Here is a 26,231-nt window from a genome sequence, read left to right on the forward strand (position 1 = left end):
AATCATGCAATGACCACAACCAATGTTTCCATCAAAATGTGGAATTACGGCTAAATAGAACACGCATACTTGAAATAGTATCAACGATTTATTTTTCATGCAGCCGTTTTTATAAAATATTTGAAACGTGTGTGTAAACATCGCCACTAGGGAGACAAAGGTGGTCAGGCATGGTGTTGGCCACCCCCCTCACCCCTTTGTGTGTCGTGCCGGCCTTAATCGGTGCTCGCTTAACAGCACTTGCCCCAACAGTCTGTTCATGGCTATACGGAGGAGTCATATTCTTAGGTTTTTTCGGTAAAGTTACGTAGGTAAAAAACATTAAAAAGTAAATAAAATAAAAATCACGACGTTTCGGAGGCAACACAAGCTTCTGTCTTCAGGTGGTACCGTCACAGCCACGACAGCTGTATCAAGTAAATGAGAGATTGCAGAAGCTACCACTCCGTTTATATAATGGAGTGGTAGCTTCTGTGACGGTACCACCTGAAGACGGAAGCTTGTGTTGCCTCCGAAACGTGATTTTTATTTTATTTTACTTTTTAATGTTTTTTACCTACGTGAGTTTACCGAAAAAACCTAAGCATATGAATCATTGCAGTCACGAAAGCTTCAAATCTAGAATTATACGGAGGATCTTTTGTCTTGTTTGTGTGTTTTCAGCAACGTGGCCTGCAAAATCGATGACATGCAAACGGTTCACCTGTGCCGCCTATTCACCTTGTAAAGGCGACGTGGAATACGAGTCACTTGCAGTACCGCCTCTGGGCGGCAGGGTGGCGCAGTGGTCACGCTTGTCTCGCAGAAAGTCGCCCACCCGGGTTCGATTCGCGACTCGGGCGCCTTGTACATGGAGTTAGTTCGTTCCTGCACCCCCACCCCCCACGTGTTCTGCATTGGTATCTTCCGCATTCTGCATTTTTACTCGGGTAGTTAACCGACAGCGTTCAATGCGACTGGAATCGGCCAAGCATACCCTGCGCAGAAACAAATGACCTTGCAAGTTACTCGTTTGGAATTGCACACAGCAGCAACATTGGTCAACCCCTACTGCGACACAAACCTGGCAGGACCCTCCTGAAAGCGAGTCTTGAGACTCAGCGAGGCTTTGCTAGGTGAACAAGGATTCCAATAGTAAACTTACAAATTCATCCGAGGTGTCACCAAACGCCAGTCTCTCACCCAGTGATTAAGAAAGTGCGAAACCGCACGTTGAATACGTCAAACGTTGTCGCCGCTCGCACCCTAACCCCTCTGCGATTCAACTCCAGAATCGATCGTTCTCTCTTTTTGTTGTTGTTCTTGTTTTTACCCGACCCCGTTTGTATTGATCTTCATCGCCCCATGCAGCATTTCCTTCCAACGTTGCATTCGCCAACATCGGGGTGGGACCATTCACACTCTTCCCCCCAACCCCGTTCGACGATTTGCGAATGTACGTATGTATTTTGAACTTCTCCACGTTTTAGTACGTCGTACGCGCTTCGCAGAACATGACTTCTGGCGATTTCTCAATCCACTGCTGCATGACAAGTCCAGATTTGAAGTTTTCGTGACTGCAGGGATCCATACTCTGGTTCTTTCGGTAAAGTCACGTAGGTGAAAGAAAAAAAGAAAAATAACTAAATTAAATCACGACGTTTCGGAGGCAACACAAGCTTCCGTCATCAGTTGGGACAACCACAGCACCTGATGACGGAAGCTTGCGTTGCCTCCAAAACGTCGTGATTTAATTTAGTTATTTATATTTTCACCTACGTGACGTTACCGAAAGAACCGTAGAGTATGCATGACAAGCCTGACAATCCTTACCCCATGCCACGTCAGCCGTGGGAGTTGTCTGATCGCACTTGGGCACGTTGGCCGGCGCACGTTTGTGAACGTGGGAGGCATAGCTGCTGGGGCGCATGATGATAATAATAGTGATTTACATTGGTGAGGCGTGTTTCATCCGTGGAAAATAAACAGGACCAGGGTGAATGGCCAGAACTAGAACTAGGAGTAAATGTCACTTTAAAGGAGGTAAGTTTGCAAGGCTTAAATAGCTCTAACAACTCTGTCTTATTGCCAAAGGCAAAGTGTTGTTCCATGCTCATGGAGCTGGGCAGTGGCAATAGCTCCCATCAGCCCTGGAACAGAGCCTTGACCTCGGAGTCCTTAGCAGAAGGTGATCCTAGGATCTCGTGGACATCGTTGAAGAGTCAACACCGATCAGTTCCTGCAAATATTGTGGGGCGAACCCATTGAGAGCCTGGTCGGTCAGCAGTACAGCACAACGATGTAATTTTCTGCACTTGACCTCTGCCTTGTACGCAGCGTTGTGGCCTACAGCCTTTTAACGACCTGCCGGTGCAGTACGGTCGCCCATCCATGCACGGTTTAGGCTCCATCCCGCTTGGCTTCAGAGATCTGATGAGATGGGGACCGCATTACATGCAGCCCCGCGGCCACGCGGCGCCCCAATTGGCTGGGGACTTTTAAAAATATGCGGGTATCAGTCACACGCTCGGCCCCGCCGTTAAGGCACCTTGCATGTAAATACTTGGCTCTGTGGTGTTGATGGAGGTAACAGTCTCGTGGACTGCCAGTGCTTCAAGTCGTGTGTGTTTGTTTATGTGGTGATTTGTGCGGTTGTGCACGTAAGAAGTCGGGAGCCTGTCTCCCAAATGTGAAGCTTTGGTAGAGCTGGCATTGGGCCCAAAGGTTCATGCAGCCAGCGAGAGTGGCAAGGCCAAAGAGCAGCCCTGCAATTTCTTGCTAACGCCACTGCTGGCAGAAGGACCTCCACTAGAGGGGGCTCCGATAGAGAAGGCCTCGGTATGGAATTTTGGCCTGCTCTTCCACGCTGGACAGATGTCTAGGAAGAGGTTGCAGTACCCACACTTTACCCCACTGCGCGTGACCTGCCTATCATCTCACTGTGGTACAATCATGTTGCTGGGTAGATAGAGTGGGTAGGGGAAAGAGCTCTCTGATGCCTTTTCAGTTTGTACCGCCTGTTTTTCCGACGTTTTGCTCCACGTGCCCGGAGAGGAACTGAAAGAGCAGCTCATATTCTACCTTTGTTAACAACCGTTCAGTTCCTGAAGAAGCTCCCCAGCATTTCTAGTGGAACGTCTGACAATGGGTCGAACAACACGCATTACAAACGCGACGCACACACCTATGGCCCTTGTATAACTTGCTCATTGTTACAGCCGCGCCAGGAGATGGAATCGAACTGGCGACCTCTGGATTGTGGACCCAGTGCGCTGACCATTATTACACCTTCACAGCATCCCTAGTAATGTCAGTGTGTCTATGTAAATCATCTGGCCGCACCGTGGAGTTGAATAGTGCTGATCGTCATTATCCCTTGTTGCCCGCAGCGATGGGGGTTAAGCTCGGGCTAATGTTAACGACACGCTGCCAGAAGAGTGCGTGTTTCTATCTGGAAAATATAACACGCTGGCCAGTGTTGAGTGTGCACATGTTTCTAGCTGCGTAAAAAAAACAACTTCTTCCATCTTTTACACTCCCTCTTTCTAAACAAAAACGTTGACACTGATTAACTCCGCAGACATCTGGCCGTGCACCACAGTTCTCGCACGCCTCTCACATCTTTACACTTTGGTAAAACGCGGCACGCGGCACGCGCCCAACTAAAGTACTTTTTCTCTCCAGCGTGCGCTGCGAACCAGCCAGGGTTTGTCTGCTGCTGCTCCTCCTCCTGTCGAGCGACGATTATCTCCTCCCAGATGGTGTTGTGCTCTGCGTACAGCCAAAGGCTCTTGTCCAACGTGTCAAACGTTTCCCCATTTAATCTTCCATGTTCCAAGCAAACCCTCGAATCGTCTCACTTTTGGACGTCCCTCTTTTGACGGGCCGTCTCAGAACACGTGCGATCTATTTATCATTATTGTTATTATTATATAGCTTGCCATGTTTCAATTCCCACAAAGTATTGCCAAGCCGTCACACACAGTGCCGTGTGCGGACTTCGGAAGGGAACCGGGGCGTGTGGGTTTTTTTTTCCATGCCGAGAATCTCGTACCCGGGGGTTGAACCGTGGGGTCTGGATCATCCAGGGTCTGTGTCCTTAGGGTTTGGATCGTTTTGGTTCAGGATTGTTTGGGTTCCTGATCGTTTCGGGTCTGCATCGTTACGGTGTGGGTCGTTAGGATTCAGGATCGTTATGGTTAGAACCGTTAGGGTTTGTTTCATTGGGGTCTACGTAGTTTTGGTTCAGGATTGTTTGGTTTGTGATCGTTAGGGTCTGGATTGTTAGGGTGTGGATCATTTGGGTTTGGATCATTAGCCGGTGCCCCAGATGAATTTCAGACACCCGAAAATCTCTCTTGTTTTTTAGTTTGTTTTGACACGTTTGTATGGTTTTAGGTGCTACCTGTTTTACACGTAAGCTTTCGCATTCAATGTCTTGATTCATAATCGGTTTCTTTGTTGGTCAGATCGCCGTGCAGGCATAATGTCCATTTGTTTTTTACGACAGCCCTCCACACCCAACCAAAAGCCAATCAAATAAAATGCACAACTTGATTTGTTTTTTCAGTAAACCGGAGAATTGTTCAAAACTAAGAAAAAATTAAATGAACTAAAACTAAACACATTTTTATTTTACCAGGTAGGGCCCACTGAGCTAAACAGCTATTTTTCAGAAGCGACCTGGCCACAAATCATAGCTCAACGAAAGGGGCTTTCCTGTGAAAATGTATAGCAGCCAACTATTCTTAAGCGTATGATTCTAAATGTGAAGGAATAAAACCCGAGGACCCAGAGAAAAATCCACACCACCACTGGAGAACTGCAAACTCCAGATTACAGGCATCAGGGTCGGGATCGAACCCACGATCTCCTGCATACCAGGCGACGCAGATAACATCTCTCCACTGTTACATCGAACAAATTACATTGGATGTAATTGCCGGTGAAACGTTCCTCCATTTAGCTGATGAAGCCAAATGGATTTGCATACAGTATTCCCTCGTTGTTCGCGACGGATACGTTCCGGAGATTATCGTGAATAGCAAATTCGCGGATAATTTGGCCTACGAAAATGAGTGACCTTAAATTCATAAATAAGCTATTAAATACGTTACATTTTTAATAACAGCGCAAAAAACATTAAAATAGGTTATAATAAACTAAGGACATTAATATTAAAGTATCACTTTACATCCCATCATTGTATCTTTCATCGCTTTATCTCAACACCCTCTCATCACTTTCTCTCTCCCTTTCTCTCTCGATGCAATCGTGTAGAGTTCCCGTTGTGATTCGCGTATAGTCGACATCGTGGATAGCAAACTCACGACTAACAAGGAAATGCCGCGTTTGTGGTGGAGGGTTCTCGTAAAAAAATTGTTACGTTATTTCGACACGGTCTAACCCAAAAGCAACACATTTTATTTTCGTGCTTCATTTGTAGGCATGCGATACATTCAATGATCCACCAAATTGGAAATGTATGCTGGTAGTATGCTTCGTAAGCATTTAAATTTATTTTTAATCAACAAACCGATGCATTCCTTCAGTCTTAACCGTATTCTCGCTTAGAGCGAACTAGTATGGGGGGAGGGGGATATTTAATAATCGACCGTTTTGGGCAATTACCTTTGAAAGTAGAGAGATGAAGAAAGGCCACGTCCCGAAATGTCGCCCATCACATATTTGATATTTTGAATGGGCAAGTTTCGTAAAAAAAATTCCCCGCCGACTTGACGCATCGTGCGGTATAAGTAGCTACACCACAGTCGGTCGGCAGGTCGCGTGTGCGGTGGGGTAAAGTGTGAGTCCTCCCACCACTTTCAGGACGGTCTGGCCAGTGTGCAAGAGTGGGCCAAATACATTTTTCGAGAGGTTCCCTAGAGCTTCCTCGAGAAAACTAGTGGTTCTTAACCTGGGGTGCAAGCACCCCCCGGGAGTGCGAGATGCCCTTTCTGGGGGTGCGAGAGACATGGCAAGATTTTTGGTAAGAGGTGTAAATCATCGAAGCACAAATTAAGCACGGCATGTATTCCAACTACGTTTCATCAAACCAATGTGTTTGTTAGCATTAGAAATGTTTTAACGATTGAGAATCAAAGGGGGGTGCAAGGCTGCAGTAAAGGTTAAGAACCACTCATCTACTGGATGCCCTTCTACTAGCATTGGCGTTTTTCAAGTAATTGCCAGGCTGCACCTTCACCATCTCTTCTGTCGGAAATAGCAAAGAGATGGGATTCTGCTTCGTGCGATGGCTAGACCGGCTTAATGGTGTTTGTACGGCTCATTCAAAGGCCAGAGAGGGTGGGGAAAAGTCGAGGACATTTTCTTCCATTTACATTAGGGTCAGCTGGCCTCACGAGAAATTACAGCCACTGCTTGTGTGTTCCACCACGGAGATGGGAGGGCCCACCTGCTAGGAAGGAAATGTGGCAGCACGAGTTGTGTGCCATGTTCTGCCCCTCCCATCCGATACCCTGGGTGGCATGGATACCCAACGATTTTTGTGTGGAAACGGGGAGGTTGAGAGGTGGTGGTGCGGTGTGTGGGGGAGGCATACACATCATCAGGTGTAAAATGCAACCTGTGTGTTTTGCGTCATTTACTGCGTAAGTAGCGGCACTTTCCAGATTTACCCCGGTTTGATGGTCAGCGGGAGCAAGCTTCCACGTTGTCGGGTATTCGGAGTGGGATTAACCGAGTTCGCCACGCTCCCGAGCAAGATAAAAACCATTGAGAGCTGTTTATCTTCACTGACGCGCCGGTTTCCAACTTGCTTAAGGGGTTAGCTGATGGCGTTAAATTAAATAAAGCATCGCTGGAATTTTAAACAGACCATTTGGTCTTAAAGCGCGAAGTGCGCCGTGCGGCGAACAGCGGTGGGTGGCGGTGGGGATGGGGGCGGCCGCATTTAACGTGAGACAATGAAATCAGGCGAAATATAATTTCACGTTATCATGCCCGCGCACAACTGCAATTGCGACGGTAATTGAATACAACGGCCATCAAACGTCGCAAGTGCAATTAGTGTTAACTGAATCATCGTCAACCGTTCAACGGGAGACGCTGGTGAAAGGGAGGCACTGTGTGTTGTGAATTCATGCCGCCAATTAGAGGTGCTACTTTAACGTTGTTAACACGTTTCGGTGCCTGGCACGTAGTGAAAACAGTTCGTTTCCTCGCAATTAACCATAAAGCACGAGCCTTGTTTTTATTTATACAAAAAGTATCACTTTTAGTCCTCTTTTCCCCGATTCCGATTGTCCTAACGGTGTCTTTGTCAGCCTCGCAGATCAGGGTTCAGCTGGGCAATAATCTTTCCACGGCACTTCTCTGTAAAAAAAATCGTCAAATGGCCGTTTCATCCTTTACACGGTAGGGGGCGTACTTATCCACACAGTGCTATGAGAATTTCAAACGAAACCAAATTCAACGTGGTAGGTTTTTTTTGTTTAGTCATTGGTCATCGAGCTGAGACTATTAAAACCCTGAGGACCGGTTTAATCGCAGCTGGCTGGCTATTTGGACTGTAAACCGGATCTCTCTCGGCAGTGCTGGCTCTGGGCACCTGCTGTTGGTGACCGCTAATCATCATTGGTGTTCTAAAGCAGACTTCCATTTGTCCATGGAAGCTAAATGTTTTCACGTCAATGTGTCGGGACGTTTTGCTTCGCGTTAGCATTTTGTATGATTTTGGATGATAATGCTCCAGCTGCCACTGCCTCTCTGTGTAGGAGTGCTTTATCAGATGAATGATCACTTGCAACACAGGCCAGGGCAACGAGCAAGTTGGCCCACAAAACTCTATCCGCTTCCATAATGAAACAATAAAATGAGTGGCTTGGCCGATGTAGCGTTGCGGTTACCCCCCCCGCAATTTCTCCTCTCCCGTTGTGTTTTTACACACGATACCCGGAGGATAGAGCCACGAGCCTCCACACAGTTCCTGCGCTCCAATCTGATACGAGGCTTCTCCAAGCTCGTCCTTGCCAAGTTTTGGCCCGCGGAGGTATTAATCACCGAACGCGGGTCCAGCACCCGCGAACTCGCCGCTAATTGCATTATCCGCACCTGGCTGCACTGGGAACTTGGAGGACGGTCATCGGATCGGCCTGCTGCTGCCATGCGCTTGCCGTGCTCGTTCCGAGGCCGCTTGAGCGGCGGTCGTGCCGAGTGCAAGTGCCAAAATACCACCCCTCCCTGGATACACAGTTGGGAGTATTCTTGTGGTCCAGTGTGTGTGCGCCCCAGATGGTTGAGTGTAGGCATATCGTAGCATATAGATGCGATTGCATTAGCAAGCAATAATTTTCGTGCGTTATCGTCATCATCAGCATCAGCCATGATCGGTCCACTGCTAGATGAAGGCCTCCGCAAGTCGTCACCATCCCTCACGGTGCCGCGATGCAGCAAGCCATCTTGCTGCCGCACACGAGCCGATTACAACCCTCCAGCTTCGTGGTGGACGTATTCTCGGGCACGTTGCCTCCCTTGGCTGCCAATCTGTAGTTAGTCTCGACCGCCGGCCATCTTCCTTTCCAGCAACACATCCTGCCCAAGAACCAACTTAACCCTTTCCCCGTTTTAGACGTCTCTGAGTTGCAGGGTAGCGGTGTCCTGTTCACTGCTCAATCTCGGAACGCGCGACCGGCTCACCGTTAATTTGTTTCGAGAGGCGTAGCGCCATTGTTTTTAAGGACGTTTCTTACCGCAGAGAATTGCAGTGACACGATCACACTCTATGATAGCTGGCGCCAAAGGTGTGCCACACGCCCTCTTGCCTGAAGTCGTACCCATGAAGTGATTTTCTGACGTACGTGCACATCATTGGAAAGGAGTCGGAAAAAAAACTGATGTTGTGCACGTATGTTATTGGAATGGGAAAGGGTTAACAGTCAGCATGGTATATCTAACTTGCGTATGTTTTCCAATCCGTGTGTTCCTCTTCCAGTCGGCCAGAGTAATTACAAGCATGTGCCTGTCTCTCTCTCTCTCTCTGTGCTTCTATGGCTACTTTTCAGCGTTGGTTTCTTTTTCTTAGCCAGTGTTCCCGTTTCTGATTTGCCTTTATGTGTATAGTTCGTTGTCCTCCCCCCGCACCTCCGATCAGCACACTCGGCGACGTTAGGCACGAAAGTAGGTCAGCGTACGTACACGCGTATGTCGTGGGCACCGATTCAACGGCGTTCATGTCGAGCCACACGGGGCTGTTTACGTGACGCTGTGTTGTTATCCACCACGAGCAGGACAGTCCGTCGAGCACCAGCGATGTCGTTGGGGCTGCGAGGGCCTAGCGGTAGCGCTGCGTCCGTCGCTGTGTCACACAAAGGTTTAGGGTTCGACTCCAGCGGTCGCCCTGATTGTTGCTTGTTATCACGTAGGCTCTCGCGACCATTGACATCCATTATATTAATCTGGCTGTCGCCCGATGAAGCCAGTTGTAATTACCGGCGAAACGTCGTACTCGGATTGTAAATGTTTGTGGATTTACTCTCCAACACACCGGTGTGCTGTACTAGTAACAAATTGGCACGTTCTGTTTACGTGATGTAACCTTACTAATTGGCCGTGTCGGGTGGTGGCGGGCTTAACGACACATTCATATTGACGCAATCTAACCCAAAAAAAACCCTTTATTATGGCTGATTGTTGTTGCAGGTGTGATAACCACAAAATAATACTCGGCGCTGTATTCCCCAAATGATCCCCTGGACGTAATTCGCAAGGGTAAACCATTGTGTGCCCGTGTCATGGTCCAAATTTGCCAAATTCGAAATTTGCCTGCAAATTACTCGTTTGGGATGATAACCTAGCAGTTGTTGCTCCCCCTACTGCCAGACTAATGTCCCAGGTCGCTCTCGCAATTGAGACTCTCCTGGTCTCCTGGATTTTCACCTTGTTAAACAAATTTGAAACTCCATGTAATTGCAATCATGTACCTCCTAATAGGAAATATAATTCAGATGTTATCGGGCAAAAATTTGTGCAGCGAGTCGCTGACACAAGTCTAATCTCCGTGATTAGGTTCATAGACCGATCGAATTTGTGATTGAGTTATTGGTGAGGCCGCGTAATGATCTGGCAAAAATGTGCGTCATCAGGACCCTCCATCACTCGACGCAGCCAATCAAATGGAATTGTCACGCGGTGCGCAGGCAGGTGGGTACTGTGCCATGAAGAACATTTCTCGTAAACCTAAGTTAACGATTTGACACGTGGGAAACTACGTCAAACATCATCGGCTCAAGATTTCGGGAAAAAAAAAAGTCAGAATTTTGGCCAGGTCGTCTTAGTGGCCAAACCCAAAACAATTAACGGTGCATCGTCAAAATATCGGTGGCTGCGAAAACCTACGTGTTGAGTTAGACTGATTTAATTTAACACGTAGGCTTTCCGATTAAATCCACCGATTAATCGATGCAACATTGCACCACCTGTGCCATCCTCCCTCCCTCCCTACTTTCACCCTCCCTCCCTCCTAGTAAAGCCATTTCCGCTGCCACCTGTCGCTTGTTTACCAGCCTTCTCGCCGTCTCTCGGGCCCGTGTATGTTGGTGGGTGGGTGGGGGGGGCACTGGGGGTTGGTGAGCAATCGGGGCTGAAGAGTTTTCGGAAAAACGAGGAGTGGCGACTTTGCACATCCGCGCGCGCCGAATCGGGCCACTGTAAATGTCACACTGCGCGGGGGTTTAGCGGCGGATTACGCCACTTTGTGAAACCGAAGCCGGCGATCCGCGCGATGATAATAGTAATGAACGCCCTCTTTTTAACCCTTGACGAAGGCCGCGCTGGATCTCGGGACCCTTGCGCGCGTGCGATTTTTGTTGTTGTTAGAAGTGTCTCTGCTATAGCATTGGGAGGAATGGGGCAAACGTGACATGAAACTCCATTCGTCAATAGCAGTGTGGCGTTAAGAGTGAAAAAAAACATTCGGGCTGTTCTCGGAAGCAGGGTGGTGCACTGCGAGCTGCATGGTTGCAGACGTTCAACATGTTCATCTCATGACGCGACACCGACCACACGAGTGGAATGTAATTCGGTAAAAGGGGATTTATTTTTATTCAATGCTTGCTGCGACAATCACATGGCCGTGCGTCAGCGGTGACGCGGCTCGGCGGTTGCGTGCTCGCCGTTTGTAGTGTATGTATGTCGTGTGTATGTTGAACTTGTTTCGCACCGTATGTTGCCAACTGTGCTCATCGGAGGTACGGGGAAAGGATAACTAAATAAACACAAACAAGCAGTTCTAAAGAAATATATTTTCAATCTTTCTATAAAAGTGCATAGCTCCAGTGGCTTCCTAATGTCGGAAGGAAGAGCGTTCCAGATGGCTGCAAAAGCATCTGACAGCGTGCGATGCAGTTGACCGCGTTTGTTCGACGGTTAGCCAAAAGCTGCTGCGAGGATAACTGGAGTTCGCTTGATGATGATTGATGCTCCCTGACGAGATCAGCAAGGTATCGTGGTTCATTTGTGGGAAGCACTTTGTGTGTCATGAGTGCGACCTTGCAATGCCTATGTTCGATGCCCATGCAGCTCGGCTAGCCACTGCACGGACGTTGTTGCAGAGGCTTCGTGGTTTTGAAACCAGCGGCTGCTCCGCCTTTTTTTTTTTTGCCCTTAAAATACGCTGCGATCTGCTTTAGAGTGGACGTTCAAAGATCCCGTGGCGTCATTCGCAAGAGTGAAGAGAGAGGGCTCCCTTTTGTGTCGGCGTCGCGGTCCGAACTTGCAAAATGACACAGCAGTTGGCCCAATGTGGATATAACATCGCGATCATCGCCACCTACTGCGAAAACTTAGCAGGAACCCTCCTAAAGAGAGTCCAGAGCCTTGGCGACGCTTTCCCTGGGATAAGCAAGCTTATAACAATAATAACAGTGGGTAGTTCTGTGATATATGCTTCTGTGGGCTGTTCTTTAACGTGGGTTGATGCACCTATCTTCAAGGGGTTGGGACTGGCCACATCCGTTGTTGATGTAATGCAGACAGCACAATTTAACTAAAATTGGTTGAAAAAAGCAGCTCTGGATAAAATATGCATAGAGAGAGAGATGAATGGTTGAAGTGGAACATTTGTATGAATGCATTATTCTCTCTGAACAGTATAAATAATTCACCATTTGTGCATTAAATTAAAGATAATTATTTACAAATTGTAATAATAAACACGCAAAATAAGAGAAATACATTCCCACAAAACCACAGTGATTTTTGCATCGGTTCCTGAGTCTAAGTAGCGCCAGCCTGACGACAAAACCTTGGTCATTACGAGCATAGCCGGTTAAACAGCACGCCCCCACCACCCCCTTCACCACGCTGGCTGAACACCGTGCCCCCCCCCCACCCACTCCCTCACTGCCAAGGCACCGGGCAACAACATCACCGGAGCCGCTCCGCTGGCTAACACGCTCGCCCGCGTGTTCACCCACCGCTCGTGGTTCCGTGCCGTCTCGATCCCTCTCGCTCACGCATGCACGCGATCTCAGTTTCGGCTATTTTGCTCATTACCCCCCCCCCCCCCCCCCAATGGGCGTGTTTGTCCAGTTGTCATGCCCTCTGGCTGCTTGTTATGCCCGATACGTGCGTTCGATGCCGTACGTTTAAAATGTCGCGTGTTTAAAACTCGCGGCTGCTACGGACGGGGCCTGTAATCCATCACTGTGGCGGCAACTGCAAGGGTTAGGGGCGCCACGGTGGCGAGGTGTTAACTAGCTCGCCTGGTATACAGGAGATTGGGGGTTCGATCCTGACCCATATTTGGAGTTTGCATGTTCTCCCCCGTGGTCGTGTCGTTGTTTTCTCCGGTTCCTCTGGTTTTTTGCTCCACATTCAGATTCAACGTCATGTGTCTAGAGTGTTTGGCTGCTATAAATTTCCACGGGATAAGCCACTTCGTTGGGCGCTCATTTGTGGCCAGGTGGCTTCTGAAGAGCTATATCTGAAGGGGCCTTACCTGGTAAAATAAAACTAGTATTTTGGTGGCTCACACACAGAAACTTTCTTCCCGTGGATCTTGAGGAGGAGCCGTACCCTGGATCACCAGGAGAAGGCGGTGCGGCAAAAATGTGCACGCCACCTGTGCCATCTGTACAAGGATTGAGTGTTGCCTCCTTGCACGCATGGATTTTCAGTGGGTGCTCCGGTTTCCTCCTGCATGCAAACACTCAATACTTGGCCGAAACACCTTAATATATAGAGAGCCGCAGAGCTTACGGGAGGGGATGTGCTGCCTTCCTGCTTTGTGGTTCCTCACGCCTCTTTTCGTTGTTCTGTACGTATGTTGAACCTAGATTTAAAGCTTTCGTGACTTCAGGGATTCATCTTCTTGGTTCTTTCGGTAAAGTCACGTAGAAGGGAAACAATAAAAATAATATTTTATTATATTATAGTATTTAATTTTATTGTTTAATATTATAATATTATTTTATTATTTTATTATATTATATTATTTTATTATGTTTTATTTTATTATTTGTATTGTTTCCATTCTACGTTACTTTACCGAAAGAACCAAGAAGATATGTTGAACCTCTTTCGCACCGTACGTATACAACCTTGCTCATCGGAGGTGCGGGGAAAGGACACCAAACCATACGCGTCAAGAGGAGTTGAGCGAATACTTTGCGGCGTGTAACAAGTTTGATATTATATTGCTACTATCACGGGTGTCACGCCATTGCTAGCAGCGCGTGTCATTTCATACTGAGGCTTCCAGAGCCAATATTATAATTCAGGTTTATTTGATTGGTTTAGAGCCTGCAGGAGATGTCAATGAGAACTATGCCCCTGACACAGCCAAACAAATCAAGCGGTGTGTTGAAAAGCAATTGTAATTGTTTTGCTTGGTTTTTGAAAATAACCGGCTTCCTCAAAGACAAAATAAATTGCCACATTCGTCCAGGTGACAACTTGATTTTGTTTTTGGCCGTCTCAGGCTGGCGACGGAGGGTGTGCACAGGTCCAGTTGACATGGTACCCGCAAGATCTGACCTGGAACACAAATTACGAGTTCCGTGTGGTATCTGCGACCAGCGCGTCGTCGCTTCATCCTCTTGCAGTCGCTCGCTGTAATGCCAAGCATGTTTTTATCTCCATGCGTCTTGGGGTACTTTTTAGTTTTTTTGTTCCATTTCGATTTGTTGGGTCCCGTGTTTTTAATTTGTATGTCATGACAGGTGATGCACGCCGATTTAAAACTTTATTCTGTGCGCACATCGGCTGTCTGCACAAGCGACGTTTTCACTACACCATTCAACAAGTTGTTTGGTGATGCTACGCTGCCAGTGATGCACAAGGAACAAGGAAAATCAAGACCCGTCAACAACACTTGCCTTAAAATAAGTTGTATATATATTTTTGATAATAAAGGTTTTTTCGGGTTAGTTTGCGTAAAAATATAAAGGTGTCGTTAAATCCGCCACCACCTGACACAGCCAATTAGTAAGGTTTTTCACGCAAACAAAACGTGCCAATTCGTTACTACTTCAGCACAGCTGTGTGTTGGATAGTAAACCCACTACATATACATTTAGAGTTAGACTTTTCGCCGGTGATTACATACAACCAGCTTCATCAGGCAATTCGCCTGAATTGTCTCCAAGTCTTCCTGTTTCGATCTTAAATAGAGTGAAGGTGACGTCATCACTGTAAGCCTATTGGTCATGTTTCTTGAAATGGCATTCTTCATTGAGTTTTGTCTTCATCAGCGCCGCCGTCCACAGGTCTCTTCGTATTAATTCTTTTTAGGATATTCCCCCAGGGCCACGGAACGTGCGCAGAGCAGGCTTTTGGAGGCGGGCACCAAGTGCAAGCCCCCGCCACCTGACTTACCCCGTCCTCTACCCACAATCCCTCGCTTCCTTCTGTGTTCAATCACGACCGTGAAAACCCTACGCCGTCGTGCCATCACGGTTATGCCCCGCAGTCCATCCGCTTGTTCCCGCTTGCCTAGCAGTGCCTGTGTGCCGCCTTGCGGTGTACACAGCGCTGTGACCTTAAATTGTAAAACTGTCTCATTGGCCAATGGCCCCTTCTTGATGTGTTATGAAGGACGGTCCTTTAATGAACTTGTCGAGTTATTTTTTGTATCTCCATATATATACAAGGCAAACTATGTGTGTCTGTTCAAAATGTTTAGCGTACTTCCCGACATTCAACAAACTGGAAATTTGCCATGTGGGTACTTTCCAGACTGTACATCATGCAAAAATAAAAAAAAATACACTTGTTTTAGTTTTTTAGGGAGGGAGCTCAATAATGCATATGTTTTTTGCACGGCAAGTGAGCTGTGACGTCAAATCTGTCACGTGACCCGCGCATGTGGAAGCGTAACGCATTGTAGTGTAGCGGTTAGTGCGCTGCGCTACGAACCCGGCGACCCGAGTTCGATTCCCGCTCACGGCCACCACCGGTGACGATTATTTCAACTGCTCCTGGGCCTCCCCTAGGTCGACTCAGCCTCAAACGAGTAAATGGTGTGGTGTGTGAACATCGCCACTGGGGAGACAAAGGCGGCCGGGCGTGGTGAATCCAAGTCCCGGGCGAAGCCGGGTAGTAAAGCTAGTATTACATAATAGGAAGTAAGAGGAGACGATCGCTGTCTCGAACATAAACTCTGGGATCGTTCCGGGCGGTTTAGTCGGCGGCGGAAATGTCACATTCAATCAATTAGCACGTGGCAGACAGCCTTAATAAACTAACATTGAACTGTCACGATAAACTATTTTGCTCACTCTGGCAGACACTTCTGAGGGCTCGCGATCACCGAAGCGGCGAGGCTTTATTTTAACACGGAATTCCAGGGAGCATTGCAAGTGTATCAACAAGCCTTGTGGGTTTTATACTGGTAGGAACCTCCTAGTTACACCAGCTCATAGGGGATTATTGTGTCTGTCCATCGTGCAGGGAGGGGCTCGGTGGGGAGGGAGGGGCTGGGTTGGGAGGGGAGGGTGGGGAGGGGCTGGGTGGGGAGGGTGGGGCTGGGTGGGGAGGGTGGGGCTGGGTGGGGAGTGGAGGGTGGGGCTGGGTGGGGCTGGGTGGGGAGGGTGGGCCTGGGTGGGGAGGGGCTGGTCACCCCGTGGTGCCCTTATAAAACTCAACGTTTAACCTACTCACGCCGGCTTGTGCCCGCCCTCAATGTATATATTTGCGGAATACACCACGCCGCCGTTGACCCTGGCCATTGACCGAGCAACCCAACGTGTTCCTACCAGCTCCCTCCGCAGGAATGTGTTTTTTTGACCCACCTCCTCCGTCTCGTGAAGTTGGAAATAATCATACGTGTGCCCCTCTGTCTGTGTCTCCGTCTCTGTCCTTCTGTGTCTCTGTCCTTCTGTCTCTCCCCTATGTCTCTCTTTGTTTGCGTCTTTCTGTCTCTCTCTCTCTGTCTCTGCGTCTGTCTGTGTCTCTCTATATCCGCGTCTCTCCGCGGGCGGGCCGGGCTTGCAGGCTGCCGCACCGGAGAGGCCAAGATGACGAAAGCCTTCGGCCTGGCGGCACGCTTCATCGTGCACACGGTGGGGCCGCGGTACAACTCGCGCTACCGCACGGCGGCCGAGACCTCGCTGCACGGATGCTACAAGCGCGTGCTGCACATCGCCACGTGAGTCGGGTCGACACCAACGGCGAGAGGGGAAGAAGCGAAGCCAAAGCGTCGCAATGAGCGGCCGTCGCTGAGCCGCCAATGGGTGTCGTGATCTGTCGGCCACCCCCTAGCCAGGACTACTCTTGGATAGGTACGGTCCGTATCACCGGGCGCTGTGATCCGTGAGCGACAGGTTTTGCAGAGGTTCTACGGTTTCGGGGTGCTCCTGACGCCTGGTGGTCCCCCTCTTTAAGAAGACTAACAACTACAGGGGCATCTCACTCCTCAGTGTGCCGGGAAAGGTTCTGGCAAGGATTATTCAACATCGCCTTGCCAGGCACGCTGAGGAGAGGCTTGCGGAGCCCCAATGCGGTTTCAGGAAAGGGCGAACCTGCACAGATGCCATATTTTCTATCTGTCTGCTACAGCAGAGGTGTAGGGAATTCTAGCAAAAGTCCCATCGGTGAGCTCCGGCAGGCAACGCTGCATGCCCAGCTACCGCATTCCACAACTGTTGTTCGGTCGGATGGAGGGGGCTAAACGGGCGCGGCACGGGCTAGAGAAGAGATGGAGTGAGGTGGTACAGGAGAATGTGGAGCTGAGTTGACTTGCCGATGACTGGTACCAGCGGTGTCAAGATCGGCTTCTGTGGAGGAGGCTCGTGAATGACACTACTGGGCAGTTGGAGACAGTCGCCCTCCAACGACAACGGAGGGCAGAGGAGAGACGCTCACAACAACAAGCGGAGCGCCGGGTGGCTAAAGCCCAGCAAGCTAGCACAGTAGGAGGCACCAGCCAGTCACCTCAGTCAGTCGACCCGTGGCACCTGGGTCTGTCCCGTCACCTCCTGCCAGCGGGCGTTCGACACTTCACGTGGCCTCAACGTGCACATAGCCTGGCACAAGCGTCGTGGTGACGTCACCGCCACTTCGTGGCGAATGGCAGTTGTTGCGTGTGAGAGACTGCGCGCGACTGTATTGAGCGCTAATACAGTGGTTAGTGCGCTGTGCCACGAAATCGGCGACCCGAATTCGATTACCGCTCACGGCCAACACCAGTGACGATTATCTGAACCAGACCTGGTGCTCTCCTAGGTAGACTCGGCCTTAAATGAGTAGCTAGCGCGGCGTGTAAATATCGCCACTTTGGTAGACAAAGGAGGCCACGTATAATTCTCGTGTGCTGTGTTGACCTTCATAGGTGCTCGCCAATCGCACTTTTATCAGCGGTCATGAATAGGTTGTTCAGAGGACCTTTGTCTTTATCTCTGTGTGTGCTGCAGGGAGAATCGCCTGAATTCCGTGGGGCTGTGTGTCATCAATACGCCCAGGAGAGGCTTCCCAGCAGCTGACGCGGCACACATTGCCTTGAGTAAGGCCGCCGTGTCCCTATCTGTCTGTGTGTGTGTGTGTGCGTCAGTGCGGTATGTTTGCCTGTTTGTGTGTGCATACGCGTGTGTCTGTCTGCCTCTATCTGTGTGCGAGCGTGTCTGTGTGTAGTGGAATGGTTAGCACGCTGTGCTACGAAGCCGGCGACCCGAGTTCGTTTCCCGCTCGCGGCCAACGCCACTTACAGTTATCTGAACGGGTCCTGGTTATCCCCTAGGTCGACTCAGCCTTATATGAGCACCTGGTGCAGTGTGTAAATATCACCACTTGGGAGACAAAGCTGACCAGGCTTGGGCCTGGCCACCCACCCCATCGTCTGCCGTGCCGGCCTTGATAGGTGCTTGCTAACAGCACTTGCACGAATAGTCTGTTAAAGCTATAGGGGGAATCTTTGTCTTTATGTCTGTCCACATTGTCTTTGTGTACGTGTGTGTGCGCATTCGTGTGTAGCTGTCCTTGGTCCGTGTGTGTGTCTGCTCATTGTTTATACATGTGTGATCGTGCGTATGCATGTGTATGTCTGGGGGGCTGTAACATATCGTGCTTATTCTAATCAAACCACGTACCCCCTAAATATCCTTATTTATTAATTGCTTCTCTCCGAAATGCCACTGCTGCACCTTATTTCGTGATTTTATTCCACGATTTATTGTTTTTTGAACCCACACCTCAACCGTGTATTTTACAAAAAAAATTACCGTGCCAAACTGTAGCTGTAATCACGATTGATGGCGACGGCGGTGAAGGCAAGCTAACATCTTTGGGCCTATTTCTGCATTCATCATCTTCGGGGTAGAGAGCCCTGTGGGCAGGCAGAAGAGTTCGTCTGACGGCGGCGCTAATGGTGCTGGCGATTGTGTGTGTTTTTTTTTCCCCGTCCTTGTAAAATAAATTTCATTAAAGCCATTGCCGAGAATATGAATAAGCGCACCACATTGGCTTGTCAGACGCGCTGAGCTCCAACAGCAGCTTTTGAAATGCCTTATGAAACATTTTTTCCGTAATTTCTCCCCCCCTCCCCACTGCTTGTATCCCCGATGTCACTATCGGCGCCGTGTCTTTACGACACGAAGGATATCATGGAGCTGCGTCTGAGTTACCACTCTATCTCACGTGATCTCAGGTCTTGAATCTGCTTCACGTGGTTCGTTAGCTTCCGCACGGTCTATAGGGGCAGACGTAGATGGGGATGGTTTCGTTTTGTTTACCTTGCTTGTACTTTGTACCACTATCATGTTTTTGTACTGTTTGTTGTTGTAGCGTTTTTACCTGCCCCGACTGGACATTTGTGGATTCCTCCATTATAAATAAATATTCAGATTTATGATTCTGTGAAACAACGCCTGCCTGTTCACAACTACCTGCCTATCTAGGCTCACGAAGCATATTGCTCGCGTGCCGAGGTGCTCATTTTTAATAAGGGCCGTAACATCTGGCCCCAGAGACGGCGTGCTTAGAGAATACAGAGATCCTTTGATTCTACCGGATCAACAACAAAAACATCAAACATCTTTCATCCCCTCCGTGATCCGTACTAACGCGGCGTTGTTGTTGTTTTTGCCGTCGACATTCCCAATAGGAACGTAGGGAAACGCGCCCCCGTTGTTAGACATCGTTTGTAAAGGATCTGTAAGGGCTCTTGACGTTGCTTGGCGCTCGATCCCCTGGGTACGTATGGAACGGGGATTTAATTTGTATGCTCAGACGTGCCCGGCGTGAGTAAAGTAAATGATGCAGCCCTGCAGTTATTTGTTCGCTCCACCGCTGGCGGAGAGACCACCACGGGAGATGTCTTCTCTCGTAGAGAGGCCGTCCAGAGGGTATTTTTGTTCTTCGCTTTGCACGCTGGCCTGACATCTGGGAGGAGGTTGAAGTACCCACACTTTACCCCACCACACATGCAAATTCCCCCATCGGTGAACTGTGGTGTTACCCTATGAGACCTCCTTTACCAGTGGCAAAATATAGTAGTAGGTTTTTACCCTTTAAACTGGTACACACACCTTTATACATATTTTGCCACTGGTAAATGAGGTCTCATAGTGTAAAATAGTGTAAATGCTTACCCCGAGCTCTCAATAGTGCGCTGTTTTTGAGTTGTACGCCTTTTGGTGTCTTTTGGTCCAACACCAATGGAGACTAGGCTCTAAGAAAAGCTGTCTCGGGTGTGGACCAATCAACTTCAAGGACAGTGCATATCATTATCAGAGTTGTTTCTTTTTGTTTGCATTTTGACTGCTTGTGTTGTGGTTATTGCAAACATGATGCCTTGTATAAAGGTGTCTTGTATAAAAGTTTTGTACCAGTTTAAAGGGTGGTTTTACCCGTTTTGTAATTCTTCTGGGTGGACGGTGAGGCGGTGGGGAAGATGTTTAATTTTTTTATTAAATTTCGATTCAACGCGAGCCCGGTACTTTTGCACCGATCACAGCACAGGGGGCAGGGCGAGGAGGGGGGGAACAGAAACCCTGCAAGCAAAAACCCGAGGTCAGCGTGCCCAGGGGCTTCACGAAGGGGGGACATTTGGACTCTCTGCCCCACCCGAGTGGGTGCCACAAAGCAAGAGAGCCGGGGAGGGAGCGGTGGGGGAGATTTAAAAAAACTTGTCCCCCCGTTCGTTTAAACTGCCGCGCCGAGCAGTCGAACCGGCGACATTCCGGATCCGCTGGTCCAGTGCGCTGACCGTTGCAAATGGCAGCAGCGTGCACACGGAGAACGCAGACAAATCTGCGTGCGCCGAGGGCCGAGTGTGAGCGAGTGGCTCTGCTGCTATCCAGAATCAGAATATTTATTTATACTGGGGGAATCCGATGAGCTATGAAGCTCTTTTTCGCCCATAGTTCCAGTAGTGGCGGGTCAGAACGTTACAACGATAAATAATACAAAAGCACGATAGGAGTGCAAAGTATAGCAAAGGTAAGTAAATCACCTTTAAAAAAATATACAATTAAAAATCTATTTTTTTTTCTCACCTTATGAAGCCCACTGAGCTAATAGCTTCTTTTTCGGAAGCGACCTGCACAAAGAGATTATCACTTGGAAATTTAGAGCAGAAAAATAATCTGAACGCTTGACGTTGATTCAGAATGTGGAGGGAAAAACTGGAGTACCAGGAGACAAAATCCACATGGCCATGGAGAGAAAATGCAAACTCCAAATATACAGCAGCAGGCATCGGGGTCGGGATCGAACCCCCGACCTCCTGCATACCAGGCGAGGCAGATAACATCTATCCACCGTGCCTCCCGCCCACCCAAACTTTTTCAGAACACGCGCGCTTGCGTGTTTCTCTTCGACATAACTATTTCAGACAGCTCGGCAGACACATCTGCAGCAACTTACGGAGCGTGCACCTTCAAATATAATTCGATACTATAGGTGTCCGGTGTAATGCAATAAACAGTCCCAACAGAAACCATCGGAACATTAATTTTTTTTGCGTGTGCATGTTCAATCGCGGTCGTCGGAATTCCTCAACTTTTGCGTGTGAGTTATGCGAGTGGAAATTGACTTACACACTCGAGCGTGTTTGCTGCCAAAAGTGTAATGAAATAAAAAGTCCCAGCAGATTAACTTACTGTTTACAGCCTTGGTCGTAGTTACGGTGATTTTGCACGTTTCAGTGAGACGGATGGCTGGTTCCGATTGAGAGATGGAGCTGCAGTTACTCGGGTTATTTATGTTTATTTACACAAGCTTACATACCTCTGCCATTAGTACATCTTTTCACAACAGTGGTAAATGAACAAGAACTTTTTCTTCGCAAGGCGCATTTACCCGATGGAGATCATATAATTTTGAAGATAAAACACATATCCTATGAAGCGATCTACTTTTACCGCGCGTGAAGACTTTTTTCTTAAATCCTCGCTGGCCCTGTATGTTCTGTTTTCTGTGGAGTAAGTTTTAACAGCCGCGATGCTGTTTGTACTAAGAGTACGTGTAAATATTCTTTGGGTCTTTCGGTAAGACCCAAAGGATATGAATTCCTGCGGTCACGAAAGCTTTAAGTCAAGATTTAGTACGTGTAAAGATTAAGCGTTGCGGTTTTACGTTACGTACAAATTCGGTAACCACGCTGAGTCCAGGTCGCGTGCAAAAGTCAGACGGATTTTGGCATCACGTGACCAATGAAGGTTGGGCAGTGAGACATGGAGGAGTTCTTCACGAAGCAATGTAAACACTGTCCTGCCGTTAGTCTCGACCACTGGCCATCAGACCTTCACTCTTCCTGCCGAAGCCCGTTTGCTTTACTACTGCCCGATATATGTGTGCGTGTTTGGGAAACTTCTTTCGCGCCGTACGTAGCCAACCGTGCTAACGTACGTCGTTCAGAACAGCGCGGCGCTACGGCCCGACGCACGCATTCTGTTGAAATGAACGCACCCGCCGACTTGGCACCGTCATCATAACGGGGGGGGCTAACTGCATCCCCCCCTATATTAATCGTACAAGCCCTCCCCCCAGCCCCCAAAACTCGCCCCCCCAAACTGCTAAAGCTCTGCCGCGCTCGCTCATAGTTTCCTGAGCAGGTGAGTAATGTGGCCTGCGGAGATTCTTCCGGCGCTTAATGGCTTTGATGATAATTGGATCTTGCGGTGTGAGCGCCAGAGTCCCCGGACGCGCACGCTTCGGGGGGGGGGGGGGGGGGGGGGGGGGGGGGGCCTCGTCGCCTCTCCGGCGTCCGCCGTGAAAGCGCCGCTGGCTCGTCGTCTCCGGGATGGTGGCCGACTGTTGCTCCCGACGTTCCCGACGCGATGGCCCGCGCCTCGTGCAGAGCCGACCTCCATGTGGCCCGGGATGGAGGGCGGGGGGGGCCCTGACAGGCCGCTGGATAAGAAACTGATTTCCGCTCTGACCGGCGGCCAAATGCTCCCAAGCGCGCGGCCAGATTTGCGCCGCTTTTGCCGAATCCCCCCCTCTCTCTCTTTCCTTCCATCGTGTAGAGTCTTGCCGGTTGTGAGAAACACCACTGTCTGGGAATTTCATTTTGTGTAAATAAATGGGCAGATAAATGGCCAACTTGAATAGCTGGACGCTGTGCGTTGCTGTGAAGTTTTAAGCGACAAGCCAGCCGTAGGGGCCCTCGGAGAGTGCGTGGGTCATTGATGCTCGTTCAACATTAATATTCTTTAATGTTCATGGTTTCCAAAAGCACTTGCAATGTTTTTTTTACATTGTGTTATTATTTTATTACACCTCCGTTGGAGCCGTTTGCGGGTAATTTTTTTTGCATTTGCCAAAGTTGGATGTAGAATTCAGTTTTGAAAGTTGCAGTTGTGTATCTGATTCAAGCTGGAATAAGATGATAATTGGTTAAATGGATAATTACAGTGAAAATTCTACTACTTTTGGATTGCACGAGCATTCTGTAAAAAAGAGACAGATGGGCGGGTCAACAATTTACAACAACAACAAACTCTATAAAAAAATCTATAGAAAAGCTAAGCAGGTCACGAAAATAAATAAGTAATGCGTACAGGCGTTCCTCTCATAGCGTTGTTTCCTTACAACGCTCTTTTTATGCAGGACGAAGATTCCTCGAGTGTGTTTCCGAGCGTCCCCGAGTGGAGGCACGAGCGTGCAGTTTCAGGGCCCATGCCGTTAACCCATTTTTTAGTCGCGTGCGCAATCGCCGGGTGGAGGTGGTGGCTTTGCCTGCCCCTTGACCCCACCCATCGGTCATTCGCGCTAGGGACAGGATCCGTAATCTCTGTATGTGCCTGTGTCTCATCGTCACGCCACCCCCCCCCCCACCTCCTCTCCACCCCCCTGCTCTAACCAGGAACCGTCCGCCGGTTTTTGGAAAACCACGGAGAGAGCATATCCACCATCGTGTTCGCCGTGATGGATCAAGACGAGGTACGGAAAGAAGAAAAATCCCCCTCCCCCGGATAATCTTAGATTAACGACGGGGGAATAAAAATAATTCCTACGCGTGGATTCCGTAACCGACTTTGTAGAATGCTGTTCGCCCTCGGGGTTATTTCAATTCCAGATGGTGATGTTTCGATTTTAATTCGCACGGTGGAGTGACGTCACACGTGATAACTTCAGCGCCATGGTCGGCATTGTCGAACCGCTCTGTTGTTGGCCTTTTTGTGCATTGTCTTCTGCATTTGGCGATACTGTCATGAATGAGGCCGGTTTTCTGTGGTGCGAGTCCCCCAACAGCAACGCTACTTGGCACTCGCCTTTGGTTGATATTGGTAATTTTCACGACAGTTACTGTGACGCCTGCTCACCCACCCCTCCCCCCCTCCTCCAGGTTACAGACAGACATAAGGGGGCAGAGCGAATGCACTCACATTTTGAGCCTCAGCCGGCGAATGTTTAACTGCACGAAATCCATGCCAAACAACGGTGGCTTAATATATATATTTTTTTATCCTGGGTCCCCTTAAGTGAATGGGTTCAATGGGAGGCTGCGGCTTAATTGCTCTTGGGTGGTAATTCAGTGCGCTGCTTCGAACCGTTCACCGCTGAGGGGCTTTGTCAAGGGTTGTCCGATTTTATGCCGAGGGGGATGGAAGAGGTCAGAGCCTCCGATTAGCGCGGTTTTTCTAAGCACGGTGCGAAAGACGTTCATCGTACGTGCATGCGTACGTCTCGTCTGGCGGGAGGCAGAATGCACGCACAGCGATTCATCGGTGCTGGTACAGCTTCGATGCTCGGTTCGAATCCGAGTTTCGGCCACCCGTGATTTAACTGGGTTCTCAAGCGTATAGAGTGGGTGATCTCAGCCCAGTCACCAATCACTCTGGACAAAAAAACCCCATCACTTTTTATGCATGTATATAAGAACTTCTTTCGCACCGTACGTAGCCAACCGTGCTAATTGGAGGTGTGGGGGAAGGTCAACAAACTAAACACAAAAGCAGCGCTAAAGAAATTAGTTTTAACTGCCAGTTCGGAGAATGATCACTAACAAACATTACCATGTGGCTGGGCAGGTGGGAAAGTGATCGGATGAGAGGTAGCTTGAAGGGATTTCAAAATGACTTCTGTTCTTATTGCATTGTGCTTGCTCTACTCGATGAGCGTTTGAAATCGATTCTTCATCCCGTGAGATGACACCGTGGTAGCACAATCGGGATATAATTGGCTACACAAAGATTGAGAAATAGAGGGAAAAGGAAGAATAGATTCTTAGGCTCACTCCATATGTGTCGAATCGTGCTGGGCATGGTGGCACACACAGCTGGAATGCACACAAATTAAATCCTGAAACAACTTTCATGGCCTCTGTGAAAAATCTGATTTTAAATGGAATTGACTGTAAATCACAATCCAATTCCAATGGTTACAAGAAAAAAGATTCGGTGAGGATTTTCAAAATATATAAAACACATTGTTGTTGACGCTACTATCCAGCAGTTGTCTATGTTTAATATTTAAATTTCAAAACAAACTAAGGTTTTCCTTGTGATAGGAAAATGTGTGTTCTTTGCTGGACTAAGGCTTGCCATGTGTTTCGGTCCAGACTTTTCCATCTTGACCTGTCTGTGCAGAAGCCAGTTTAATGCACAACTTTCATAAGCAGACCGCTTTTGCCAAAGTTTAAATGTAAAAGCAGTCTTTTACCCAATAATTTACGTACTCGGCTATTATTGTCAGCTTTGTTGCCAAAATAACATTAGTCAATGTTGACATTCTACTGTGACTGGAAAAGTTCAAATCAGCGACTGGATACATTCTCACAAGTGGGGCGGGGCGTGGATCACGATTTGAATCAAGGATTCGATCATTTTTATTCTGAACATTGCAATGAATTTCAATTTAAAGCTTTCGTGACTGCAGGGATTCATATTCTTGGTTCTTTCGGTAAAGTCACGTAGAAGGGATATAATAAAATAATAAAAATACAACAATAAAATTATCACGACGTTTCGATTGCAACACAAGCAGTCATCGTCAGGTGTGAAAACCACAGCAAGAAAATCAATTTCTGATGATGATTGCTTGTGTTGCAATCGAAACGTCGTGAGAATTTTTTAGCTTTTATTTTTATTATTTTATTATTTCCCTTCTACGTGACTTTACCGAAAGAACCAAGAATATTGCGATGAATGTTAGCACCTCTTAGGGTTGCGGCGGAATGAGGGCGGGGGGGGTTGACATGCACGCATGTCACCCGCACTGGTAAAGGTGCAAGCCCTGCAGTTCTGTGCTCATGCCACCGCTGGCCGATCGGCCTCCTCTAAAAATATCTGTATAGAGCCCTGATGGGAGGGTATCTTGGCCTAGTCTTCCACACTGGCCAGACCTCTTGGAAG

At 48.5% G+C, this 26,231-nt stretch overlaps 1 protein-coding gene across 2 annotated transcripts in view; it reads left to right on the forward strand.

Moving 5' to 3' along the window:
- The first annotated feature begins 16,310 nt into the window (after nucleotides 1–16,310).
- The window catches only part of GDAP2 (ganglioside induced differentiation associated protein 2), an 81,075-nt gene continuing 71,154 nt past the window's right edge, over nucleotides 16,311–26,231 (forward strand). For both annotated transcript variants that reach the window (XM_061566772.1, XM_061566763.1), the window contains exons 1-3: nucleotides 16,311–16,585; nucleotides 17,850–17,938; nucleotides 23,741–23,817. In XM_061566772.1, the coding sequence (XP_061422756.1) occupies nucleotides 16,329–16,585; nucleotides 17,850–17,938; nucleotides 23,741–23,817 (423 nt within the window). In that variant the 5' untranslated portion in view covers nucleotides 16,311–16,328. The remainder of the gene's footprint in view (nucleotides 16,586–17,849; nucleotides 17,939–23,740; nucleotides 23,818–26,231) is intronic.

Source organism: Lethenteron reissneri, chromosome 5, assembly GCF_015708825.2.
Source record: "Lethenteron reissneri isolate LAM-NWPU_2019-01 chromosome 5, ASM1570882v1, whole genome shotgun sequence".
NCBI classification, from domain to species: Eukaryota; Metazoa; Chordata; class Hyperoartia; order Petromyzontiformes; family Petromyzontidae; genus Lethenteron; species Lethenteron reissneri.